Source organism: Hylaeus volcanicus, chromosome 5 (assembly GCF_026283585.1).
Source record: "Hylaeus volcanicus isolate JK05 chromosome 5, UHH_iyHylVolc1.0_haploid, whole genome shotgun sequence".
Taxonomy (NCBI): domain Eukaryota; kingdom Metazoa; phylum Arthropoda; class Insecta; order Hymenoptera; family Colletidae; genus Hylaeus; species Hylaeus volcanicus.
The window spans coordinates 2,035,240-2,054,426 of record NC_071980.1 but is presented as its reverse complement, the minus strand read 5'-3'; the positions used below and the strand labels follow the sequence as shown (position 1 = coordinate 2,054,426).

The 19,187-nt window shown below is 45.1% G+C and overlaps 1 protein-coding gene across 2 annotated transcripts; it reads right to left on the bottom strand.

Moving 5' to 3' along the window:
* Positions 1–151: 151 nt before the first annotated feature.
* On the bottom strand, positions 152–3,509 carry LOC128877355 (probable ATP-dependent RNA helicase DDX10). Of its 2 annotated transcripts, none has more exons than XM_054124587.1 (12): positions 3,339–3,509; positions 3,079–3,270; positions 2,725–2,997; positions 2,524–2,645; positions 2,246–2,447; positions 2,011–2,173; positions 1,748–1,931; positions 1,458–1,634; positions 1,155–1,384; positions 875–1,074; positions 402–799; positions 152–293 (listed from the first exon to the last, which is right to left on the bottom strand). In XM_054124587.1, the coding sequence occupies exons 1-12, from the start codon at positions 3,435–3,437 to the stop codon at positions 161–163; spliced, it is 2,373 nt and encodes a 790-aa protein (XP_053980562.1). In that variant the 5' UTR covers positions 3,438–3,509; the 3' UTR covers positions 152–160. The 2 variants fall into 2 exon arrangements, with proteins under 2 accessions (XP_053980562.1, XP_053980563.1); XM_054124588.1 differs by having other exon boundaries at positions 3,349–3,495.
* Between the last annotated feature and the right edge of the window lie 15,678 nt (positions 3,510–19,187).

Below are 19,187 nucleotides of genomic sequence, written 5' to 3'. Positions count from 1 at the left end.
TGTGTTGATTATTTCTTTAATCGTATTAAATATCGAACAATCTAAATTGTTTACATGAACGAGTATATAGATAACAATCAGTAATTAATAACATTGTATTATGACACTTAAAAAAGAAGATTAAAGACTTATTCAACAAACAATTAATATATATTTTGATTCAATTTTGTAAAAGTTGTAATGCTAGTTCCTCGTCCGCTTGTAAGTGAGTGTTGTTTATTTCGAGCAATGTTTTTTGTTTTTTCTTTATTTTGTTATATTCCTCCTGTGTCAACAGTTTTTTCTTGGGGGGTCTGTAAACAATAAAGCTATGATTACCAAAGATCAAAAAAATATTAGAAATAAAACAGGTATATTTTTCTAGATATGATGTGTTTAGTACTAATTTTTTCAGCACATACCTATGTACTTTGTTTTCCTCTTCATCTTCCCCTGATTCGTCAATGTCTGAAACGTCTTCGTCATTTTCTTGTCGCTTACCGTAGATTTTATCTGGATCTGGTAACCATGATAAATCTGGTTCACTATGCGCGCTGTCGCTCTCATTACTATCAACATTATCATTTATGTCTTCTTGATCGCTAATTTCATCTTTGTCTACTTTCTTCTTACTAGCCTTCAATTTTCGTTTTTCTTCTTTATGTTTCTCTTTTATTTTCTGTCTAAAACGTTGTTTGTCAAACTTATCTTCTTCCCGTAATATCTGTTTGGCTAGTTCTATATTGATACCAGAATCTACTTCATTTTCGTACTGTCTAGCGAACTCAGAGATCTTCACTTTAGTGGGATCTAATAGTTCCTAAAGTATGAAATATTATATGATTAATACAGCCGTATATCATGTTTAAATTAAAAATGAAAATATATGTCAAACCTTTCCCTCATCATCAAAAGTAATTTTCTTATTTGGTATTATTTTTTTCTTAAGCATTTTCTTAGCCACTGCAGCTTTCGTAACAGCCTTCTTTTTACTTGAACCTAAATTTTCGTCGTTAGTGGTGGTGACTGGTAATATTTCATCGATGTCTATGTTCTTTCTTTTCACGGTCAATATTTCATCGTCATCGCTATCGTCTTCGTAAGAAATAAATATAATAAAACAATTTTACAGAGTAACAAAATAATTTTATACGAGCCAACATTAATTGTCTTACCGAATACAAAATCATTTGCTTTTGTTTTTTGATGTGTAATTATTTCTTCATTTTCTATAGACTCATTGTCCTCAGAGAGATTAGAAGTTTGATCTTGCCTTATATTATTGTACAGTTCATTATTTCTAATAATTTGTTCTTTGTCTTCAGTTTTTTTAGTAGATGATTGTCGTTTTTGTTCCATTCTCTGAAGAAATCGAATTCTTGGCGGTATAGCTAATCCTAAAGATCTAGTAATGCAACAATTGCAAAATAAGTAATATTTTCATACATGGTTTTAATTGATTAGACATAATTAGTTACCTCGCGTACGAATCAGTATCTAATGCATGAACATTGAAAACTTCTTTATCTTTCATTAGAAAAACTGATTTCACATATGTTACAAATGCTCGTTGAGCGCTTTCTTTCAGCGATACATCTCGTGCCAATAGAGCTTCCATTTTACGTTGTTGCGATTGTAATTTATTGGGATTAATTCTAGATGAGTACATTTTTTTTATTGATTGGTAAACAATTTATGTTGGATTTAATCACAGCGTGACGGTGATTACCGGCACGGTCTGATGGTCGTTATCACGAAATTAATTTACCTTATCATAGATATTGGAATTTTGCGTTCTTTGAGTTTTTCAACCATTTTAACCTCGGAAGGCAATAAAACTAGGAGAGATTCACCACCTCTTTGAAATCTAGCAGTTCTACCAGCACGATGTATATACGCATTTACATCTTCAGGACAATCCATTTGTACGACCCAATTTACAGCAGGAAAATCTAGATGCATTTTAATTATAAGAAATGATCACTGTATCAATTTTCTTAATATTTACTTTAAAAAAGTTTTCTTCTTTACCTAACCCACGAGCAGCGATATCAGTTGCAAATAAAACTGCAAATTCTTTTCTACAAAAAGTTTCATAAATTTCCATTCTTCTGAGTTGATGCAATGTACCATAGAGAGCTAACAAGCTTAAGCCAGGTCTCAATCGACAAAATATTTCATATACATATTTTACCTGATAATAATTCATCCTACTATCATTTCTATTTATGCATTGCAATAAAATGTATTAATAAGTCTATCATACCTGCTTACAACTAGAGAAAAATACAATAATCTTTTGTTTCAAATGATTTCGTATAAATGACCATATCATTGACATCTTATCTTCCAAAGGACAAACAACATAACTTTGCTGAAGACCTTCAGGTGTAGTATGTGCAGCATGTTCGTGAACAGACACATACATAGGGTCTTTCAAACTCAACCTGGCTAAATCTCTTACAGATCTAATAAAATTTTAGAGTACATAATATAATATGATTTTAGGAAACTAAAATTTTAATTCTTCTTAAAAGCACATACTTAGTTTGAGTGGCAGAAAATAAGAGAGTCTGTCTCTTTGGTGGTAAATTCTCTATAATAGAATTCATAGTATGTTCAAAACCCATATCCAAACATCGATCTGCTTCATCCAATACCAATACCTCCAATTTTAAAAGCCACGTAAATATAGATCTATTATTACTTTATTTTAAGCATTTTTATTTTTGTATACTTATTTACCTGCATATTCACACAATCAAACAATGGATTTTCATCCATATGTTGTAATAAACGACCTGGAGTACATATGACAATGTTACATTGATCCATTCTTTTTTTTTCAAACTTTAAATCTTTTCCACCGATAATAAGACCAGCAGAAATATCGTGATGGTGACCAATTTTACGCAATGTTTCATATATCTGATAAGCAAGCTCTCTAGTTGGTGTGATAATAAGTGCACCAAGTCCATCTAATCTTGTCCATTGCTTACAATACAAGATTTCCAGTACCTTCATAATTAAAAAAATTATATTTTAGTTAAAAATTATTCTCAAATGCAATTATTAAATAACTTTAATCAAGTATTTTACTGGAATAAGAAATGCTAATGTTTTCCCACTGCCAGTTTTGGCAGCTCCTAAAATATCATTTCCACGCAATGCCAGTCCGATACTTTGCCTCTGAATATCCGTCATAACAAAATAATTATTTTCTGCCAAGCCTTTTAAAGTCTTGGATGATATCGGAAGATCCGTAAATTTTTCTGCTTTTGTTTCATCAATCTGCAAAAATATAATCTTCATGAAAACAAGTTATTCGAACAAATGATAAAGAAAGAATCAGCACTTACACTGAAATACCTTGATTGCAGTTTCTCGATTATTTTTGTTTCGGATTCGTGCTTCTTTTTCGTATTGTAAACTTTAACTACCTTCTTTCTCTTAGGCATTGTTTATTAGTTTCACATTAAACACGTTGTACAGATAAAAAATATCCAAGAGGTTATGTTTACAAACTGATCAATTTTGATCAGCGCCATCGGTGGCAAAACGCCCAAGTTTCTAGTGAAATAATTCTTCTTTCTAATCGCTAGATGACGTCACAATGTATGTACAAAAGCTACAATTTTTCGTACATTTAATTTCCGTTACATATATGCATAATTATACTTCATCTGAGCATAATGCATAGGAACTTGAATTCTTAACCTTTGGCTCATGAACAAGAACTTATTCGATACTTTTTTGTATAATATAGAAGACATTGTTGTGTAGCGCTATCTAGTGGACGAGACTTTGAACCATTTCGCTACAAACTTGGACGTTTTACCACCGATAGCGCCACCAACTGTCATTGTGTTCGCCATCTAGCGTTGAAGGGAGAATCGTAGTGTTCAAATGTGTTTTTCAACCAGCTTTTTAATTCAATTTGTTAATCTTGTTTTTAATATTATTAGTTTTTAAATAAATTGTTATTATTGTTTATATTCGGTGTTAATTCATATTTATAATTCTTTTATGTAGAAAACCTTACATCGGTAAGTTAATGGCGCCATCTAGCAGTGGAAAAAGGAACTATCGAGGACAAACTCGAGCGTCTTCCCGATAGAGGCGCTGACCAAATTCCGAAATTAGTTCGGTATGTTCACCGCTAGATGGCGATAGTAATTTTCCGCGGGAAATTTAAATCTCTTTTTATTCAATTAAATTAAAGTTCGTTAGAAGCATTTGTAGAAACTATCGAGTAGTTTCAGAATTTCTTTCGTCTAAATTAATACGTTAATCAATTTATTTTTCATCAGCGACCTGTCCTGGCTTTGTCTGGGAGCAATTTCGAATTTTTTTTCTAACCGAGTTCATATAAGATCTCCTTGTAGACGACGTTAGCCGTTTTGTCTCTCGACGTCAACACGAAAAAATCTTGTTTCGACGTGAAACGCGAAAGTTGCGTCACTAATAATACAGTCTTTGTTAACGCGTGGTTAAACAATTAATCTCGCCGCTGGGTAAATTAATTCTGGGCTCGCTATGCTCTCCGACGTGTGTTTCTCCTTTTATGATGCTAATTGCCAGAACGTTATTGTTTGCGGCCCGTAAAGTACAATCGAACGATGAAATTTGTTAAACATCCAGCCAAAATATTCGATTCCCCCCCTTTCTGTCACTTGTTGTTCCGCGAACAATTTGTAAAATATTATCGCGCCGCATGATTTTCCGCTGATAACGTATTTTTGCCATTTGCGATTTCAAGCCATCGATTTACTCCAATTCTATACATTTTATATCTGTTTCTCTTTTCTTCGTGTTCACCGCAATATCGAATGGAGATTGCCAAAAGGCTATCGGTCAGAACTGATTGGCGAAGCGGAAATCCGACTCTTTTGCATCGGTGGCCGATGGCGTCTCTTTCTCTTCCTTGAATCCAAGATCAAAGGTCCGAATCGACCGTTGCGTGTTTGTGATTTCCTTGTAACTTGTATTATTTTCGTTCGATCCTGATGAAATTTTGTCGAGTTACTCTTTACATTCCGAGGCCAGAGAGGACGCAGACGCTTGTAATATTTGTCGGTTTCGAAGGGGCGTCCAGCCGCAGAAATGGAGGCTGGACGCCCCTTCGACTCCCGTCTGACATTCAAATTTCAAATGTTCGACTTTTGCTCAACGAGAAAAAGGATACGCCGTGGCCCGTCTATTCATCGCTCAAAGGGATCATTTATCAACATATTTGATATGCTCTCGGGTTACACCGACGCAGAGGAACCTTGCCTGGTCTTTCCACCCGGGGCTTCCATAGAAATAATATGCTAATCGCGCGAAGGCGGAGTTTAAAAAGTGCTCCGATAAATTCTCGAGACTTTTTGACGTAATTTCGCCCCTTCGCGCCGCCGCCACCGTCTCGAAAGATTCTTTTTGCACGGTTTCAGACATCTTAAAAGAGACCCACCTCCACCCTTCCACCTCGTTGCGGTATATCAGACGGCTGAATATATTTTTTGGCGGATCCCCGCCGGATGCCGCGACCTGCTTCACTGGGGTAAAGGATTCTAAGCTGACTTCCCGAGCCGACCCCCCCCCCCCTCCCCCCCAGGAAACCGCAGAAAGACGTTTCTGGGATATCTTACTTCGAGACTCGTTTTATAACAAATTTTCTTCTCGAGAAATTCATCTGCAGACACGAACGAGTCAACCATCAGATTACCATCGAAGCTGGACGTATTACGTGTCGCGTTGCAGTCGAGGTGGAACCATAAGTAATTCAAGAATTTCAACGATTAACAACGACTCGAAGCCGATAGTCGCGCTTTCCAACGCGTAAGTGATTGACGCGAGACGTTAAGATCATTTACAAATCCCCTCAACGGCACTTATGCGTGCGGTGACGCATACGCACATATTTATGCACCCCTCCCCTATACATATCGTACCCTCATACATACATCGGTCGTATTAGCCGCAAAGCGTACGAGTCCAGGCCGATTCCGTTTATTTAACCCAAGCGACGGTGTCGAGTCGTTACTTATCGAGACTTGGCGCGGAACTACGTCGTCACTTTCAATGATAAATCAGAATCCACACCCTCCAGCGTAAGATCGCATAGGATTTTCCTCGAATCGACGCGCACCGAGTCGCCGAAATAATTGATAGTCGAGGAATCGTATCGCAAGCGTTCAATTTTACAATCCTCAGAGTTTTCCAAGTAGTAATCCCTTGGACACCGTTTCTTATACTTTTTCCACTGACTCTTTTTCGAGAAGCACATTTCTTAACTATCGTTGGATTCTTTGAAGTCACGGAACTCGATTCGTCAAAGTATGAAAAATCTCAGCGAGTTCTCCATCCCCTTTTATTCGTCTCGTATCGTCAACGGATGACGTTGAACCAATCCCCTGGACATTCAATTACGAAACGCCACGTCAGCGGGACACTTTCGAGCATATTGAGGCTGGATCTGTACCCGGTCGCTATTCGCTTTAAGCTCTCCTTTCCATATTTATCTTGGCCTCCTTCGTTACGGGCCACTTCGAGCTCCTCCGCTCCCTCCGCGTTCTTTCCCTTTTTATCGTTCGACATCTTTTCAGGATTGCGTAGTCTCGACTTCTCTGTTCGAGGAGCGAAGACGCAGATTGCTTCGCGTGGGAGAGGAATTTACGAGCGGCTATGATAAACTCTCGACCAGCGTAATCGAACGTCTTTCACGATCATTTCCACGGGGGATGGCGGCGGTCGGATTAACCGTAGGTTTCTTTCGATGCGATTAAAAAATATTCGCCGCTTTTCATCGAGCAGATGATACTCTTTGTAATCATCCTTAGACTTTATGATTATTTTGCAGAGTTCAGATTCGATTAGGGCGCGGCTGGATAAAAGGTCCGAATAAATAGGACCCGAAATTTCATCTAGTTTCCGAGTCTTTTCGAGTATTCGTCGAATCCGTACGTCTTCGACTGGGATTTTGTCGCTGTATGCTCGCTCCCCTTTTTTCCTTGGAATGGCTGGAGTCGGTGTTGGGGTACGACGAAATATTTCGAGGCGTTTCGCAGGATCATAAGAGTGTTCGACGTTTCCGTGGCGCGGCTGCCTTAGTCGGGGCATACGCCCCGCGATTTAAGTCGTCAACTTTTATGGAGGTAGTTTTCGCGGAGACGGTTTCCGCGGCAAGCCGCATAAAAGGGGGTTGGAAGTTTCTGGTAATATGGCGGCTTCCCCGCAGGAATATGGCCGGCAACTGTATACAAGAGATAGCGACAATATTGAGGCGACGGGAGCCTCGATGAAAACCAACTGGATTTTGCTTCTCTCTCGCGACCGTATCGGGTCACTGGCCTCTTTTTCTTCTCGCAATTTCTTCTACACGCGGAACTCGCATCCGTTCGAATTATCGCGACCGTCTCCCCGCACGACCGTTTGTTGCATTTCCTGGCGAAGAGGTCCAGATTTTCAGTGGCGTGGCTCAGCGGCTGTCGATAGCTGGATTAAGAAGAGGACTGCACTCTCGACGGCGTCGTTCAGAGGCTGCTGATTGCATCTGGCATTTGTGTCACGCTCTTGAGTGCCCAGTCGATATGCCCCGACAAATTGGGAATTGGTATTCCGCTGACGGTCTCCGCGACCGCCAGACGGATTTGCGAAGAAGCACCTTAGGCTAAAGGAGAATGCCAGGGGCGGTCTGGCATGAGGGGGACGCCGTGGGTGGACCACTGGATCCGTTAAACTTGGTCAAATCGCTTCTCGACGATCACCTCGCACCGGAATACTAAGGACTGGCAAAAGAGGAGCGTACGTTGCCAAACGTTCCTTTTTCTGGTGGATCGTTAACTGGCTGTGGAGCCTCGTGGTTAAGAGATTTTTCTCCAATTACCAAACTATCGACCAATCTTTGGGTCCAAGAAGGAAATCTTCAAGTTTCGTGCCTCGTCTACGGTACGTTGCTTCTTTGTTTTCATCGTTAGTACCGCGTAACTTGACTCTTGGACCCCTACGTTCAAGTCGAGCTTTTGTAATGAAATTCTCCATCGGGAAGAGTTCCTTTTGTTTCCTTGCTCGAGACGTTTCAGGCTTTTTGTTATCAGTCGAACGCAGCTCGAGACTGCTTTGAGCGAGGTAGCCACGCGGTTCGATATCCTCCGATTCGATCCTGACCCTTTGCGGAAATATGGCTGACCGAGTCGCCAGGAGGACTGCGATATAAAAAGTTCCACGCTATATTCCGCAAGGTTCCGGTCGTCCTTCCCGTCGAGCATCCGCGAGCACATGTAGCCAATTCTGCTGGAGAGGACCGTGATCTTTGAAAATATTGCAACACACGTTGACTCGTTTCTCCGAGAATTGTGAGAATTGTCCTCAGATCGTGGAAATTATGAGCGAGGAAGTTTGGGTCGCTCAGAGATTTTCTTCTACTTTCCTCTCCAAGGCTCTCCAAGACCACCGACGAGTCCCTCTATTCTGGAACGTTCACCCTTCATCGGAAACTAGCGATTTCAGCGGTTAATTCGAGATCATCCGGTTTCAAAAGCTCGCCTCGATCGACGGAAATTATTCTTTCTACCGTACGATATCCATCCAGCCGACGGCACGGCGCTCGTTTCGGGCAAGGGTTGATAATAAATTCAAATTTAGGGGTGCGCGCAATCTGTGATTCAGCGCCATTAAGCACAGGATCCTGCGAAGAACGCCTCGCGCTTACTTTCTCCTAACTTGGCACGTCCGCGAGTGGTTGGGTCTTTAAATCTGCTAAGAGGTAAAGGGATCATCGGAAACCCCCGGTATCGATTCTTTATCAAGCAGCAATTTTCCAACAATCCTTGTATAGTCGCTGGTAGGGATCTTGTGAGGTCGTAAATTGACACAGCAGTTATTGCTTTATTGCCATTGATCCTTAGGGCGACAGGAATATCGCGGCTCTACGATTTTTCCAAAATGGAAATGGCTCTCGAACGCAAACCTTCATTTTCAGTCAGACAATTCATCCCTACCACTTACCATAAATTGAACGAATTTTGTAAGGACGCGGATCTGGCAATCGCGCGATTTAAATATTCCATTGAAAAGAGTATCGCAAACTTTTTTACAAGGGCTGTAACCGACTGGAGGAGCATTCCTTCGAGTAACGACGATGGATCCTATGGATGGTCGAGACCGCCCGGCAAGACGTATGCGCCAGAATCCTTGAATCTCGAATCAACTTACACGATAGAGATATCGTGGTCGTAAAGCACGTGAAATAAAATCTATTTAAGTACCATAGAAACAGAATGCTGAACGAGCAGGCTTTATGGGTAATCGAACCAAGTTTTTAACTGTCTAGATGCTCCTTTCCGGGACATAAAGTCTCAGGAAATAACCGTGCATCCGCGAGAGGAATATTCGCGGTTAATGCTGTACTCGTCGTGGAACGTCGGTGATCAATTAATAGAATAGGTATTTCCAGTGGCGCATTATATCTCCACGAAACACGCGGATGCTCCGTTCAAGAGTCTCAAGGAAAAATAGTTTAGTCGCGAGAGAGGTGATCTCATGATGAAAATTAATAATATTTTATTCGCGTGGAAAGTTTAGAATCGAGCCTTGCCCTCGAATGCTTGTTTGTTAGCAAGGATGCGGGGACGAATGGATCCCGGCGATAATGAATGTGGAATCGGGACGAGAAAAAGAAGGTTTCCGGGAGGCCTTGATTTATATCGGCTGGATATTTTTCGCAGGTCTCAGTGTTTCTTAATTCGAGGTTTCGTCGCGCGCTCGCCGCGGAGGTAATTCGATTTCCCGGCGAATCGGTCGGAAGTAAATCAGAGTACAGTCCCCGGTGAAATTCAATCCGTGGGTATTCCCCATAATTTCCCCAAGATGCACCGATACACAGTCCGTTTCCCAGTCGTGTCGCACCGGCGCGAGTCGTGCATTAGTCTCGACTCGTTGTCGCTAGTGCAAACACCGTCTACGAATTCCTTCGAGCGTTCTAACCCATATTTTCAATTTGTAGGGCCGATTGTCATCGGACTACGAAGCTCTCAAAAATGGGATATCAAGCTCGTAAATTGGACGTCTCGAATCCATTATAGGGCGACGCGCTACGTTGCAAATTTCTGGAAAAAAACGTACCAATTGCTGTATTATTCGCGAAGGTGTGTTAGAAAAGCGGCTTTTCGACTCCGCGGACGAGGGTATCTCGAGGGATCAAATTTTTTCCAGTTTCGCGTTCACGCTCGTGCGATCGGTGCTCGGTCGACAATGGCTAATTGCATAATCAAACGCAGCGTCGAACGAATGCACCGGGGTGCATTCCACGATTTCATCGCCGGACGCGGTCTATCGTCGGTCGTCGTTACGTTCGATCGGTTCCGCGGCACAGAGCCGAGTGGAACAGAGCAGAACGGAGCTGGGTGCGGAGCGGCTGATAAATCCGACGTTGTTGCCGCTATAAATCAATTATAATATTTCACGGTTGGCTTCGGTGTATCGATTATCGGCGATAAATGTTCCTGTACTTTCCCACTTGGAAGCCTAAGCGGCGACGAAACGAATACAATCTCGTGGTCCGCCGCGATCGCGCAGGTCAGAGGTGTCCGAGCTAAAAGCTCGAGCAGATCTGAATTACGATGAATAATTGAGTGGGGGGAGAAAGTGAACGCATACCGATGCAGGAACTTACAGGTTGTATCGTCCACGCCACTCTACAGACACCGTGAACTTAAAAATGGCGCACAGACGTTACCAGAGGCACCGTCACTGTTTTTAACATGGCCGCTGTGGTATGGCTACGGCATCAACCCGGAGGCGGTGCATATTCCTTCTTCATATTCCGTTATTAATAGGCAGTCGCGCGACGACGCGTCGAAAACGACGCTCGAAATGAATTCACCGCGGCGCGAGGGAACCGGATGCGGTCTATCGTTGCCCCGTCGTTCCGTTCGATCGGGTCCGCGGCCGCGGACAGAGCGACGAGCAGAAATCCAGCGGAGGCGCTGATAAATTCGACGAGCATCGTTCCCGCGATAAATCAATTATAATATTCCACGGTTCGCTTGGGGTATCGGTTATTAGTAAAACCCGTCGCCGATGCGGAAGGCGGCCATATATTCACGGGGTGTTTCTCTCGATTACAAATTTCGCGTTTTCCTGCGCACGGGACACGAGACTCGAATCGAACGGCAGTTGCCCATCGCGCTCTTGGTTTATTTTCTTTTCGAGCCTGTTTCTGATTTGTGCAAAAAAATTTCCATTTTCTGCGATGCGAGCATCAATCACACCGTGACGTGTACGCGACGCGTTGCGCTCGTTACGACGAAGGGCATCGAGGATAAATCCTTGTATTCGACCTGTTCTGCCATGAAACGACTGATACCGCGAACGAAGGCTCGACTACGGTTGATAATGGATTCTGGACGGTGTCGTTGTGTTCATTTGACTCTTGAAATATTTCGTCGGAACCATTGAACATCGATTTATCGTTTTCTCGTCTCACCTTATCTGCAAAGGGGAGGATACAGCTTCGGAGTATCGAGAAACAAACGACCGTAGCATTGCCACGATGAGCTCTGCTTTTGATTCTATAGCAAAGATGATAAGAAATACTTTGCTATGAAAAATGTGAAACATTATTCGAAAATAGGGCGTAGACGCGTCGCGTCGGTCAAGGGATCGGTATCGTCCAAATTTCTGGATCATCTTCCAGCTCTTCCTGGTCGCTGGGAGCGCAGGTTCGACGCTTCCGAGTTATTCGTACAGATCTAAAGATTTGGAACGCACCACGGCACCGCATTTGCATAGTCTACCGATTCCAATGCTTTCCGCGCCTGCACCCTGGCTCCCTCCATCCAGGACTTAGTTCTTTCCACCGTCTCCGATGCAAATTACAATATTCCCGTGCCATTCGTTCGGATATGAAAATATATGCGTCTCCCGATCAAAATAACCCCGCGCAGCGAACAAAGGAGGGCGCCTCCTCGTTTGCCTGCTGCACCTGTAACAACGTTCCTGACATTTCAGTGACAAAAAGTTTTGGAGATGTATTTTATTCACGACTGATACAGAACAGGGTCCGATTGTCGTTAAGCCAATAAGTTAAGCCTATGATTGGAAAGGGAATTTTATTGACGCGACGCATTGTGTACATTCATTATCGTTTGGGCACATAATCGCAGGGATGCACGGATGGGCGATGATTCCGTACTTACTTGGAGACAGAAGGGTTCACCGAGGCGCCCTTTGTGTGTTTTCCGCGAATCTTCTCTCGGTTATTCTCTAATCGTGGAATCAGTCGGACTAGGGAATTCGGAGAAGGCGATTCTAACCCGCATGTTGCAAATCCGGTTACGTTTCACCGAGGGAGAACGTCAGAGGGTGAGTCTCATTACGATCTGAAATAATATTCCCACTGGGCCTCTCCGCGAGGCACCTAAGCGTTCTTGGCACAGGAATTCGAACCTTCGAACCGACTGAATTTGTTTAGTACAAAGCAGCGGTGCTATTTTTGTAAAGAATTGAAATTTCTCTGGTCTAATCGGCTGGCAACGATAGGCATCGTACTTGCCCGCGAGAGTAATGTTTCCCACGCGACCGATACCGCCGCTCTCGGCGCGAACTTGCTTCTTTTTTCTTCTATAGCAATATTTAGATAAACCGCGATGTACGTGCGTCGACTATGAAACAGCCGCGCGAGAGAGATACACGGGAAACATTGCGCGTTTTATTGCCGATTTCATTCCCATCGGGGCGGGTTGCGTTTAATCAGTTTCCGCTCCGATGAAACGTGCCGCATATCGAGCCATAAAGCAAAAACTGCAATGTTGGCTTTCGATCGGACACCGTTTATTTAATCCAACGCTTTGCTATTCGCGCATCGTGGGAAGAAAGTGGAGATCTACGAATAACCGTCTCGAGATTTCGGAATAAAGTAGCTTGAGGCGATGAATACCGAGCGCGGCCGTTTGATACGAACTACAATCGCGAGACGTTGCTTAAAAAAGGGGTCCCCAACGAAAGAACACCGTCGTCTCTCGGGTGATCGACGATCTAATTATTTTCAGTCTTTCCTCGTTAGCTCTACGGGGACAACCGTACCTCCCCTCTCGGTGCAAATCGTTCCTTTTGTAGCGACGGCGTGTTATCTAAATCGCGTCGAATATTTCCACAGTAGCACGCCCGCAGGTCTCTGCTCGCCGGTGTTCCCGTTAAAAAGCAACTCGCGTATCAATTTCACGGGACAACGCGGTGCATCGCGGGTAATCCGGCGTGCTGGATCGTCTTTTTGTTCCTGGCCGCTTAATATTGCTTGTCCCGCCGTAATCTCCACACCCCCGACACCCTGTTTCCCCTAACCGCCGCCCACCGCGTTTCGCTCCACTACTTCTGCCCACCCCCTTCGTCGCAGCAGCGTAGACTGAAATTTTCTTCAAACGCTTAGTACACCCTCGAGGAAATTAAACAACGTTCGCTGTCCAGCGGAACCTCTGTCATTCCTAGATTAGTGGCAGATCGAGTTATTCTCTATTAAGCGACAAAAGTTTTTGGCCATTGAATAACAAATAATTTATTCAACTTTTAAGAAACTAACCGATTTGTGCATAGGGGACGGCTCAGTCATCCCGTTCATTTATCAACGAACAAGACTTTTCGAGGAGAAGATGGAATACTCCACGAGTATCCATTGCCTAAATCGCGTGTATTTCTTTTAAACTCAATTTCTAGGAGGATTTCCAATATTTTGAAGGAAAGGTTCGACGAGGGTGTTGGTTTTGCCCCTGAAGGTTCGCGCCAATGGCGTTCTTTTCGGTGTTTCGCAGCTCGCCATCGCGGAACGCCGCGTTTCCGTGGTACTTAACGTAAGTACGTCGAGTTCGGTGGAGAAAATAAAGAAACCTCTCGAGTTTTCGCCTCGTCCACCCGTTCTTCGACCCAGAGTGTCCTCGGCTGTGCCGCGACCGGGAGGGACAACGTTATTTTACGGCACGGTGAGTTTGAGCCTCTTTCATCCGGCGACGCGATGCTCGCGCGTTGCGATTCTGACGGTAATGGTTGGCGGAGGCGACGATGGTCGTCGGTGGTGGTGGTGGTGGTTCCTACCGAGCCGCCACACCCTCGCGTTGCCTTCGGTTCGCCCTCTGCGCGCTGTTTAATCTGATCAACCGCGGATTATATCGGACAGCACCCTGACGAGCAGCAGGAGAAAAAATCGCGACGACGTTCCCCGCGCTTCGGTCTTCGGATAGTTCTCGTTGCAAGGGGTGGCAGGATCGTCGAGATTGCGTATCGTCGATGGAAATTCACAGCGTTGCGTTGGAAGCATCCCATCGAAGCGGAACGTGAAGATTGGCGAGGCCTGGTTAACGACTTTTAATTATTAATTTTGTTGCGTCGCAAATAAAGGATGCAAAGTAAAAATGAGGAGAGTATACAAGGGTTGTTCGTATTCTGGGAAACGAAACGAGACGCTTGACCGTAGGTTATAGCGGGCGGTTGGAAGCGGAGCACACTTTCGTCTCGGGGAAATTGCAGAAGGATAGAGAGGTCTTGCCTTTTTATTAGATCAAACCGAGTGTGACCAAGCTGTACGTTCAACTTGACTCGGTCACTCGGCTCCTGTCCGAGCGAATAAACGTCGCCGCGCCTTATTCCGAGCCGCACCCCCTTTTCCGCAGCCATCCCCGAGGCACTTTTTTTTACGTCATCGAGAGACTCTGCTGTCCCGACACCATTTTACCGGCCAACGTGCTCGTCCGGGTTCTCAATTTCATTTCTCACCCTTGTATGCTTCAGAATTCTGCAGCGAACGCACGAATTCTTAACCAAAACTTCAATGGTGTCCGTTTCTGTGGTTATTTATGCACCGTTTAGTCGAACATGGTGGCGAACGAGGATAAAGGTACATATCCTTGCATAAGTGCACGAGAAAGAGATTAAATAGAACAAATAAAATACGAACGCAGAAGGTAAATAACCTCGAGATTGATCCTCGCCGAGGATTGAGAGCCGGCAGGAGGACAAGATTCCCGGCTCGACAAAGAACGCCCGGTCTGCTTGGGGACGGTAATAGCCACCGTTTCCACGTATATCGTCCGGGCACCTTTCTTACGGTCGCCTATTGCAACGACGATGGCGTAGCCGTAACTCGATTTTGCGTTCCATCTGAGACGTTGAACGTCCCACGCGGCCCGCTCCTCAATAAGGCAATTCGCTGACCCGAATTGACTCCCATTGCCGCGGAAAGAATGACTTTCCAAGCGATATTTCGCTCGTTGGAAAGGGTGCCTTCGTGAGTGGTCTTCTATTCTTGCGTTAAAAAGGGGAGAGGCTCCTGAGGGTCTCTCATCGGCGACGAATTCGGAGAGGATATACGAGGGATATCGTCTGCTCGATTCGACTAACGCGAACGAGAAAGATCGTTCGTTGATTGAATATTCGCGCGAACAGAGCCGAGTCGGGGATCATCGTTAATCGTTATGATTCTCTAGGGGCGAATAAATGCTCGCGGCCGATCCAGATTCGGAATTCTTATCTGTTCGTCGTGCTTAATCCTCCGTTGCGAAGGCGGTCGTGCGGTAAAAAGTATTTTACGAGCTGCTTATACGTTTCAGCGGTCACCCTGACACCGAATCCAATTTTCCAGATAGGATCTTTAGTAGGGATCAGGTGTCGAAGGTCCCGGGCTACTCCCAACGTGGTGTATTCGCATTTGTATGTGAAGGCATGACATCATTATGGACACGCCATTTTCATAGAACCGAGAGCTTACGATTTGGCTCCTTTTCCAAAATCGAGCACTCGCGTCTGCCTTCGCCAGTGTATCGCCATATTTTAATATTTCCTGCGACAGCCAGAGAACCAGGGCCAGATAAAATGCTTTACGACGCCGAGGAATTAACCCTTGATTTCCGGGCATTACTCTCACCGCGGAGTCTGCCGAGATAAAGGGGTGGCTCCTTCCTTACTATCTCTCCGCGGCATAATGGCCGACGAAGAAGGGCACCGTTCATCGCGAAAGATATAATGGTGCCGCACCGTGGATCCTCCACGGCCCCGTACACTCGCGATTTATGGTTTCTTTTATTTAGGGGAATAATGGAGCAAGGTTACCGGGGTGCACCGAGCTTCGAATCGTCACTCTTACTCCTGGAACATTGACGAGACTGGTTTCTATGTCGTCCCGTTTTCTGGACTCCGCGTTCTCAGACTCAGATCCGTGCCTATGATTCGTACTCTGGAGTTGGTAATAAATTTTCTCGACTAGTTAATCATTTCGGTATCTAAACGTCTATTCAAGACCTTTGCGGCTCCTGTTGCGACTCCTCGTATCTCCATACGTACCCCCGACCTCTCTACGCGGAACACGTTGATCCCGAGGGCGAAGTGTCGCGCTGCATCTGTAACGTCGCGCGTCTTTCCTCCTCCGTAGATGATGCACTCGCGACACCTTGCGTTTCTCAGCCCGAGGAGATGGAAGAAGAGCAGCCAGACGGGAGTTAGGCGGCGAGGAGTGGTCCGTCGAGTCTGTATCAATATTCATCAGCGTCCTATGTTCGGTTGGCTCAAATTCGTAGGATTAGCCCGCAAACTTCGTGCTTCTCCCTCCGGTTCCGTGCAGTGGGCTGCCGTTCACGTAGGACGAAGACGGTCGAAGGGGTGAAACGTCGAGGGAACGAGACAAACGCGACAGCGGGGGCGAGAGGGAGAGATCGTGGCAGTCGCCGTGACGCTCCACCGCGGGATTCTAATCCGGGTAGGCGGGCGTGTGTGACGTCATATTGCATAACAATTAATCAACGGGCGATAACAGCTAGCCGGGTCGACGGAGTGGGAATCCCTGATAATCATTTCACCGGGCAGCTTAAAGTGCCACTAGTTAACGCTAAGCCGATTTAAAAGCGATTTAATATCCGGAATATTATACCTAGGTTTGGGGCCCTCTCTTTCTCTCTGGCTCTCTCTGGCCTTGCAGCGGCACCGCGAGCTTGCTAACACGACAAAAACGATCGTGCCCGATCGGAGGCTGGTTCTGGTGTATCCTTAAAGGGGGTTGTTGTTTTCTCCTTTTGCTCCGTGCGCCCTCGTTGCGACAGAAATCTGGGAAAATTGCCGTTGGCCGACGAAAGTAACGCCGATGGCCGGAAGCCAGCCACAAGCTTTTCCTTTTGGGACTCCTTGTCTCGAAGGTTCTTTTCTCTCGCGAAGAAGCACGTTTAATAGTTACATGGATAGCTTCTGCACGGTGTATATGTATAAGATCGAGAGAGCTCGTAGAATGGCGGCCGACAATTTTTAAGGTATTTGGGAGTTGTGTTTCAAGGAACGAACATCGGGACTATTACGGTGGCTATACGGATAGGATCCTCGAGACTCGAGAACAGGTTTCCGATAGTTCTTGGCTACCTGCATGCAAAGAAGGGGTGCACCGTATGCCTCTTGTAACGCTTCCTCCGACACCGTACCACTAATAAGGAGTGGCACCAGCCACATGCTAATGCATAATACCGATCAAACAACTGTTTAAGCAGCCCCGAGTTAAGTGCGTCCCATTCTTCGGCGAGCGTCCCCCAGCCCCGTCGCGTCGCACCCAGCGCCGTCGAGCGGGGTTGTTTTTGTCCCGAGAACGAGGAGCCAAGCGTACCCTGTCACCCGTGATTCTCGTCACTTTTGCATCCCTTCGACTCCATCTTCTCTCCTCCGTAGAAAAAGAAGCCACGACGACTTAATGATACGTCTACTTTGCGACGCGGCCGCGAGCACTGTCATTTCTCTTATGGAACTAGCTTTTTGCCGTACTATCTTCTCCCACTTTCTTCGGGGTACGATTTCTCATTCGTTGCAAAACACCGCAACTCCGAGTGCAAAGGATTTCTTCGGGGTTTTTCGAGGTGAGCATTTAGCTCTTGCGCGGGGTGTAGTCGACCGTGAAGTCGATCTCTCAGACGTCCAACGGGGTCAATAGTTTCTCCGTGAAACGGACGCATATATCCCATTTTCGTCGGTCGTTGATTGAGGACAGATGCACGAGCAGGGGAAGTGCACTGTGCAGTATGGATGAGGGTACAGTCGATCACAATGACCCCCTCGTGAGCACAATGGCGCACTGGCTCTCTTCAGCGGGGCCATTGCCGACCCGAAAATCACTCGGCTATGACAAAGAGCTGTGTTCGCGCTCCCGCAAATATGTTGTAAATACAGGAATATACCCGAGCGTGTCTGCTCGGGATCAGAGCACCGAGTGGATGCTCCTCGAGGCTCCGGCAGCACCTTGACGGCGTTACCAATGGAGAACGTCCGAATTCGCTGTCGTCTCGGTCAACGCTAACTAAATATTCCTGAAACGGCACTTTTACGAACAGGGGCGTCGATTTTATTTAGAACTTTTGGAACCAAAAATCGGTTCGTTTGCGATTTTCCTACAACTAACACGATATTCGTTCGATCTAGATGAAAACGCTCGGAAAGTCTTTAGGCGGTGGAAGATCGAACGACATATATCAAATGGCAAAGCGGATGATCGAAAAAAAAAAAAAAGAACAGGTGATCGATTCGCGTTGTTTCGGCAGCGTGGTTCGTTTCCATAAAATCTGTTGCTCGCGTTGCCTGGCGAAATCCTAATTAAACGGCAGATTCGAATTCGTCGGTGGTCCGCGTACAAGCTTAATCCCGGGAAAGCGCCGATAATATCGATCGACGCGCGGCGAGTTAATTAAATTAAAATACTCGTATAATAGCGTGCCAGATGGCACAGCCAGAACATACAACCTGGTATTGAGTGCTAGTTCACCCTACGGTAACCCCCCGCTATAATACGTAACTCGTTTAGCCTGGTAGGTTGACAGAAAAAGTAAGAAGGGCGGCGTTGCCGCGGGATTTCCCTTGGCCAAAGCGTTTAAGAGAACCCCCGTCCCTCTTCGCCAATCTTTGACACGAAGGAGTCGCCTCGTCTTTGCGATTTTTTTCATATTTTTATTCGAAGAAAATAATAGTAATTGGTACACTTGCTAACGATCTTTTTCGCGATCGAACTTGGTCCTCTTTCGGAACCTCTGCCTTTGAACTTCTCAGTATCCATGACGGATGACCGAATCGTTTGGATAATTACGCTCGAGTAATCGTAGTCTTGATGTGTTTACATTGATATGTATTTACATTAGCTTGATTCGGAAGCAGAACGCGGTACAGGTACCCGTTGCCCCGTAGATTCAAGACGATACGGTCGTGATTACCCATTTACCAAT

Coding starts and splice junctions, on each gene's coding strand:
- LOC128877355 (XM_054124587.1), bottom strand. CDS start 3,437: ATGCCTAAGAGAAAGAAGGTAGTTAAAGTTTACAATACGAAAAAGAAG. Junction 1,932..2,010: donor TATCGCTGCTCGTGGGTTAG/GTAAAGAAGAAA, acceptor AAATGCATCTAG/ATTTTCCTGCTGTAAATTGG. Junction 800..874: donor CTTTTGATGATGAGGGAAAG/GTTTGACATATA, acceptor TTCATACTTTAG/GAACTATTAGATCCCACTAA.